This window comes from Fukomys damarensis, unplaced genomic scaffold (assembly GCF_012274545.1).
Source record: "Fukomys damarensis isolate Sample0158 unplaced genomic scaffold, DMR_v1.0_HiC HiC_scaffold_25, whole genome shotgun sequence".
NCBI classification, from domain to species: Eukaryota; Metazoa; Chordata; class Mammalia; order Rodentia; family Bathyergidae; genus Fukomys; species Fukomys damarensis.
In genome coordinates, this window is record NW_022900937.1 from 15587400 (window position 1) to 15594968 (window position 7569).

The 7569-nt window shown below is 53.2% G+C and overlaps 2 protein-coding genes across 9 annotated transcripts in view; both read left to right on the forward strand.

Moving 5' to 3' along the window:
* Usp3 (ubiquitin specific peptidase 3) overlaps positions 1-3146 on the forward strand; it is a 125445-nt gene extending 122299 nt beyond the window's left edge. For 3 of the 8 annotated variants that reach the window (XM_033756030.1, XM_010641208.3, XM_010641209.3), the window contains one exon: positions 189-3144. In XM_033756030.1, coding sequence (XP_033611921.1) covers positions 189-354 — 166 coding nt within the window. In that variant the 3' untranslated portion in view covers positions 355-3144. Of the gene's footprint in view, positions 1-188 lie in introns of all 8 variants that reach the window. The other 5 variants (XM_033756031.1, XM_033756034.1, XM_033756032.1 and 2 more) reach the window with 3 other exon arrangements.
* A 1952-nt stretch (positions 3147-5098) lies between these two features.
* Fbxl22 (F-box and leucine rich repeat protein 22) lies at positions 5099-5504 on the forward strand. Its single transcript, XM_033756053.1, has one exon. It carries the CDS (start codon positions 5166-5168, stop codon positions 5502-5504), a length of 339 nt encoding a protein of 112 aa, XP_033611944.1. The 5' UTR covers positions 5099-5165.
* The last annotated feature ends 2065 nt before the right edge of the window (positions 5505-7569 follow it).

The following is a 7569-nucleotide window of genomic DNA, read 5'->3' on the forward strand; positions in this document are numbered from 1 at the left end:
CATGCCACAGCAGGCCGTGTGTGTCGCATACCGAAAGCTCTAAAAGGTTTGCAATCACTGTTCTAGAATTTGTTCTTTAATTACAGTGCTTAATAAAATCTATCTCTTAGATAACAAAGTACATGGTTGTGCAGATCGTTCCATGACTTCTGCAGTTGTTTCATTTGATCGGTGCCTTTTCTTCACAGGGTCGGCTCTGGACATTACACAGCCTACGCAGTTCACGAAGGCCGCTGGTTCCACTTCAATGACAGCACTGTGACGCTGACTGATGAAGATACCGTGGGGAAGGCAAAGGCCTACATCCTTTTTTATGTGGAACGCCAGGCCAAGGCTGGGTCAGGCAAACTTTAATACCTCTCTAAATCATAACTCACCAACTCTGCCGGACAAACATTTCCAATTTTCCATAAATACTTGATCCAAGATTTAATTTCATTATGCACTTTTCAATTTCCTGTTTTGGATTTAGTTTTGTCAGTGATAGTGATTTACTGAACATGGGCACCAACTAACTTTTTGTTGTTGTTCTTACCAGAAAACCTCAGCAGACATTTTGATTTGCTGCTTTAGTTGTAATAATTCCATTTTTATATGTAGTTTCAAGAACTTAGTTCTGTTTGACTTTTTTATATTAATGTTTTCAATTCTCACTCTGAGGCACATTTACATCCATCCATGCTTTGTTACTCACATTCTGAAAGCGAGGGGCACTCCTGGGTATGGTGAGGGAACTTAAGGCCTGCCGCCTCCTCCGTGCTGAGGTGACTTCCTGTTCAGGTTCACAGTGTGCAGGGTGGTGGCCTGGGAGGCTTCACAGTGACTGCTTGGTGCCACATACTGACTGTAAAGATAACAGAGGGCATCTGGAGGTAGCTCAGGTAACTGCTGCTAATGGTGTCTTCCCAAGGCTGCTGATTATCAGCACTAACTAAATAAACTTGTCGGTTCGGTTGTTACCTGTACTGCCAATTCTAGAATTACTCTTACTGTTGGGTTTTCCAGTTTGTTTTGTATTTCCTGGGGAAGATGGGAAGAGAAATCCAGTTATGACCTATTGCTGACAGAGTCCTCAGACCTGACAGTGCCCCTTAGGTGTCACCCGCGGAGACCCCGCCTGCTCTGCCTTGCTGCATTGGCACCTGTTCCCCCTCTTGCCACAAGTGACTGTGTGCACTGGAGCCCTGCTTCCTCATGAATGGGGCAGTGAACTCCAGAGCTGTCACCTATACTTCCATGTCCCTGTGGGCTCTGCGTCCATGCCAGGAAGTTCTGAGTTAACAAGTCCCCTCGATCTGTCCTGAGGGAAGAGCAAGTCAGAAATGTTCTCACTTTCAGGGCCGGGGATGTAGCTCAGTGGCACTGTGCCTGCCTCACAAGCACAAGGTCCTGAGTTCAATCCCTAGTACAAAAAAAAAATTTTTTTTTCACTTTTAGTAGGTAGAGTTTATATTCTAGAATTCAGTAGGTAATGAGTACTTCTCAGATTTAACTAAAATTGAGATTTGGACCCAGAGCCCCATTTGAAGAAGGCAGCTGTGATTCCTGGCAGCATTCCAGGCCAGCCCTTCGTCTCGGTGGATGGCGGTGACATCACCTGCAAATGAAGCAGACAGCAGGGTGCAGAGCTGCGCTGTCCTCAGTCGTCAGCTCTCATGGACAAGTGCATTTCAGAGTGAGCTAGGCAAGCAGACTTTTCGGTACTCTTGTTTTATCTATTTTTTTAAACGGTCGAGACTTTGAAGCAATTGAATGTGAAAGTCTGATGGCTTTCCTCGTAGCTCACTTGTTTTAACATCGCAAGAACAGATGTAGCTGCAGTTCCCTTTCAGTATCATAAATCCCACGTTCTCTCAGGGCAGGATACACGTGCTGGATAAACACTTCAACACGACAAGGACCAAATGGCAGCTACTTCTAAATTTGCCTCTTGATAAAGTGGCCACCTGTGGTCATTTAGATTTAAAACTCAGTTCTTCAGTCATATTAGCCACATCTCAAGTGCTCAGCACCCCACATGCACAGGACGGAGCAGGTCTAGGGTAACCTCACAGGGCGTACCGTGCTCCTGGGCAATGCTAGTCTAAACCCTCACTGCGGAGAAGGAAGCTCGGCCACCATGTTTGAGTCTACAGTTTAGAATCAGTCTCAGAAGAAAATGAAGAGGAGGTGTGTTATTTCATACACAGTATATTAGCAAATCCACCGGATCCCAAACGTGTCTCCTCCAACCCTGTCAGTATCTTCCGGAGTCCAGAAGGCTGTAACTGCCGACATTCACACTCAGGTCTTTGGCCTTGGCATGGGTGGCTGCAGCAGAGCTGCTGCTGTCTTTTTATACTAAGTGGACCTCACTGCAGACCAGGCTGCTTTGTCAGGGAAAATGGTCTTTAGACACGCTCGAGGAACGCATCTCGGTAGCATTTTTACTCCTTGATTTTACTTAGCAACAGTGTTTGGTACCAGGAAGACAGACTGGATCCGTGCGATGTGCACCTGGACACGGTGATGTAAATGTGCCTACTTGTATTTGAAGTCTGTAATCGCATAACCAGCTATCACCTCTGTTACAAGCTCCTCTCTCTGCAGGGCTCTCCTGGGAACAGGGGACTCTCAGAAGTCCTCCCACACAGGTGGGGATAGAAACAGTTTGTGGCAACACAAATCTCTCTCCATGATGGAGAAACCTTTTTGCTTATCCACTGTATTCTACTCAGTGTATGGTGATGACAAACGTCATGGCATTAAACCAGTCAGTGAGCTGGCCCTGGTTAAGTGTTGAATGTGTCTCGCCTGTGGACCTTACTCAGTTGCTGGTTCCTGAGGCAGGGACGTATTTATGTCTTGGAGCCAAACCCCTCTTCCCTTGGTCCGGTACAGAGCCTCTTTAGATGGACGCACCCCATTCCCACCTCTGCCTCCAGGGCTCACGGCAGCCGGGGTGTGGCCACAGGGGTCCTTCCCTCATCTCTGGCAGGGAACCTCCCCTCATTCTGCATGGGACAGCTCAGGCCGCCTCCCTGAGACCTGGCTGGCTTGTGTGACACCTGACCATGCAAGTGCTGGGTGCGTCCAGCTTGTCATCGTAGCCCTTTCTGCTACACCAGCCCGACCTCCATGGAAAGAATCATTAAAGGTCTGTTCTCTTTCCTTTTGCGTATTGGTGAACTCCTTCCAGGGAGCCAACTACACAGGGGCTGCTCCAGGCCCAGCTCTGGGCCTGCCTAGCTAGCCCGAGGCTGCTCTTTCGGAAACCCAGGCTCTGGGCTTAGCGGCCACCTTCAGGCTGGGCCAAGTGGGGTGGGGCGGGGCGGCAGCTGCAATGGGATCCTGTGAAGTCCTCCCTGGTGTCTGAGACCAATAACCTCCCAGAAGAGGCCCTTTCCCCTGAGAAGCCAGATTTTGGTCTCTGAGCAAAGACCGTTGATCATGTTTGAAAATAAAACAGGCAGATAGGAGCCACTGTGAAATATTCTGACAGCGGGGCCCACCCTGCCTCTGTCCACCTCTTGCTGTTTACAGAATGCAGAAGCCGTTTCCACCGCAGGGGTCCCCCAGCCTCAAACAGAAGGCGGAGGCTTTGCCTGTCCCCACATCCCGTGACACTGCCCATAGCACGGCTGAGATAAGGCTGAGGGACAGCGCTCCAGGGGTGGCTCGGCCTGTGTCCTGTGTGGGCCTCTCCTGCCACTCACTGGGGCAGCAGCAGAGGGACCAAGGGACAAGCAGCAAGGCCGGGGGTGTGCATGGGACAGTTCAGCGCCTCCCCAGACCTGGCCGCCCCCCACCCCAGCTGAGCAGCCCGCCCAGCTCTGCAATGGTAGCAACTCTGACAATGCTCTGGAAATGTTTCCTTTTGCCGGCTCTCTGGTTTATGTGCTTTCGAAGAAACAGCGCCCCCTTCTGTCCCCGTGGCGAGCTGGGGTAGGGAGTCTCGGGACCAGCTCAGACTGGCTTCCCAGGACCAGGACAGGGTGGCTCCTCTGGCTTCCCTCAGCCGCCTCCGCTGGGAAGCTCCAGGCCCTGGCCCGGCCCACCTCAGGTCCAGCCCCTGGGGAACAAATCTTCCTTCCAGTCCAGTCCTCGGAGCTGCTGCGCCCGCCCATCCCCCGGCTACAGAGAACTGCTTGTCCTGACTCGCAAAGGCAGAACTGCGGCCTTTCCAACTGTCCGGCGGCGTCAGTGTCCCCCGAACATGCGCGCATTGCCAGAGCTAAAGGTCCTCGGCAGGCATGGAGGCAGGGCCACCGGGAGGAAGCCATGTCAGGAGTGCGTCCACCGTGCTGGAGGCCTCAGGGGCTTTAGATGGGAGAACCCACAGGGCCACCCCCGGGCCACCTGCGGAGTGGGGATCCTGGGCTTCTCCAGGAGGAAATGCAAGGTACTCATGGAGGGGACACGGGCTGCCTTACACAGCCGCAGGGACAAGTACTACGCCTTAACTGTTTGACGCGGTGTTGTAAAGGCTCCCTCATCTATCCTGCCCCTTGGGAAAAGACACATAATATATAATGTAGGTGCACACACACAAAAGCCTTGGAAAGGTAAGCTGCTTCAGTGAAATATTTTATGAAGCTACTGCGGGTAAAAGTAGAGCTGTTCAAGAGATCAAGGAAATCCCTTTGCCCACGGAGGCAGCAGGGTTTGAAGGTTGCTCAGCCTCTCCTAGATACCATCATCAGTCTACCAGGAGCAGAAGTTAACCCAGAGGACCTGGGATGGGATTCACTGGAGCTCTGAACGCTGGGCCACGTTCGGCTCAGCACCTTCCACACAAGGACCCCTTCTCATGAGGCACAGGGCAAGATCCTGCGATGCACCACAGTCATAGCCAACACACCAAGGCCCAGACAGCCGAGCTGTCCCTGGGAAAGCCAGGAATGCTGCTGAACACTCCGCTGCGAGGGAAAGCAAGCCCTTTTAAGGAAACCCTGTCACTTCAATGGGCTGCTTTTCTGCCAGGTTTTCAATCCCTCTGCACATAAGCTGGACCACAGACTGCTGCACGTATGTCCAGAGCCTGGCTTTTTGTTCCCCCTCCTTCAGCACCAGTTGCTGGCCAAAAATAAACACCATTCCTCAACCATATATGTCCACCGGCCCTGAGTGGGGGAGGAGAGGAGGTCAGCCCTGCACGGGCGCACTCAGGGTGGCCGCCACTCACCATGCACATCACTCAGCTCAACTACGAGTGCCTGCTGCACCTCTTTTCCTTTCTAGACAAGGACAGCAGGAAGAGCCTCTCCAGGACCTGCTCCCAGCTCCATGATGTGTTTGAAGACCCTGCGCTCTGGCCCCTACTGCACTTCCGCTCCCTCACCGAGCTCAAGAAGGACAACTTCCGGCTGGGCCCAGCCCTGCGCAGCCTGTCCATCTGCTGGCACTCCAGCCGCGTGCAGGTGTGCAGCATCGAGGACTGGCTCAAGAGCGCCCTGCAGAGGAGCCTCTGCAGCCAGCATGAGAGCCTGGTCAGTGATTTCCTCCTCCAGGTGTGCGACAGGTAGGACACCTTGCCTTGCAGGCTAGGGGTCCATGGGGAACACGGAAGCACAAACTGTAGGTCCAAGATGGCTCCGGGAGCCTAAGATGAGACCCAGGGCAGATGCCCTTCTCCCAGCCTCCAACCTGGAGCTGCTTCTGCTGCGGAGCTGGGGCACCAGCTGTCACTGCCTTTGCGGACAGCTGTAGTCCCTGACAGCGGTTAAGCACTCGGTGGGTCCAGCTGGGCCTAGTTTTCAAGGCCAGGCAGCAGGAACAGGCTCCCTAATAGAGCAACGTGTGAAGCTCACCTTATGTGTGAACTTCCAACCTCACCCTGGCACAGGATGAGCCACCAGGCCGACTCCCTCTGTGGTCAGAGCAGGCACTAGCCCCAGCTGCTTGTGAGGAGCAGCACCAAGGCTGACACACCGGGCTGGCTCACTGCCACTCAAGTGTAACAGCTGCTGTTTGCTGGCCCTGTGACAGGAACAGTAGTTACGGGAGGAAACAATGGAGTTTTGCTGGCTGGCTCTTACTCCTCAGGGCTGGGCCATGATTAGGCCAGGCCTTTTCAACGGGTTTCACATGGCTCAGAGGTCAGAATTGCGGAGTGCAAAGACCTTACTGTAAGAGAACAGGGTTGATTCCCCAAGCCAGCAAGGTGTGGAGGCCACATATAAGGCTCAATACCCCAGCAGAGGGATTTTGAGTCCCCAGCTCTGTGACCAAAGCCCAAATGTTTAAACTTGCAGCCTCCATTCTTCCTCTGTAAAATAGAATAAGCTCTTATCTCATGGAGCAGGATCTGGGGTCAGCAGCAGCTGACAGTGGCAGTGAGGGTGGAGGCAGCTTTTTCTCTGGTTTCTTTTCGCCTCAGAATTATTGTAAAGGTTCTTAGGGGAAGGGATCACATAACACCTCATCCTCATAACTATTCTGAAGGTAACCGTTTCCCCCACTGGACAGATGAGGAAATGGCCCAGAAAGATTCAGATATCTGACCTGACTCACAGAGCACACAACTCCCAGGCAAAGCCAGGTGCAGGGGCAATGCAAATTCGAGCCCAGTCCAGGCAATTTAGTGATTTAGCAAGGCCCTGTCTAAAAATTAAAAAGGTCTCAGGGCTGGGCTGGGGATGTTAGTTCAGTGCAGAGCTTGGGTTCGTCCCTAGGGCCATCACCACCAAAGTCCAGGCAAGACATCTGAGCTCTCAGCTATTTCTTCCTTCACAGAACTAGGCGAGCAGAGGGTTGACGTGCTGATTAAAGGTGGCACATGAGCTTGAGGAAGGCATGGGCTGTGTATGAGCTGTGCCCGTGCCCAGTGCATTTTAATTCTTATGTCCCTCCCTGGGCACAAAGGAGCCGATCCTGTCCTGCGCAGCCTGGTGCAGTCAAGGAGCTAAGAGAGGCTGAGGGAAACCCCATTCCAGTCCAGACTGCTTGTGGCCACGGCACCCAGGCCAATAGACCCCTCTACACTATTTCTAGGAAAGCAGCTACAGCTGCCTCCAGGAGGCCCTGCTGCAGGCTCCGCACCACAGACCAGATCCTCACAATGCCACCCACCCATAAACCACACACTTGGAGAGACAAAGGCAAGGTCACTCTGCAAATCAAATTAAAGGCTCAAGATCTTTTTTCTCCAGCAAGTGCTGGCAAGAAGCTGGAGTAGGGGGGTCTCCCGCTGCATTACCAGTTACCTGACTTTCCCTCGCTGTTCCCACCTCAGTGCCTAGTTCTAGTGGCCTTGGGTTGATCTTTCCAGGCTGGTGTCCCAGGGGAATTTCTAACCCCAACCAGCCAGGCTGTAACTAGGCGCTGGAACCCAGAACTAACCCTGGGTCGCGCCTCCGTGTCACTAAGCCACTGCCCAAGGAAACCTCTCTGGCCAGGAGTGGTCACCACGCACCGCTCCCAGCCGAGGCAGCAAGTCCAGAGGGGACCACAGGAGAGAGACAAGAGCTGTGCCTCCTGGAACCGCATCCCCACGACCCCTGTGGGGGCGAGGTCCCAACCATAGACTAGGAAACCCTGCAGGCGAAGGTGTACTGGAGTACGGGGACTGCTCCCCACGACGGCCGGGTC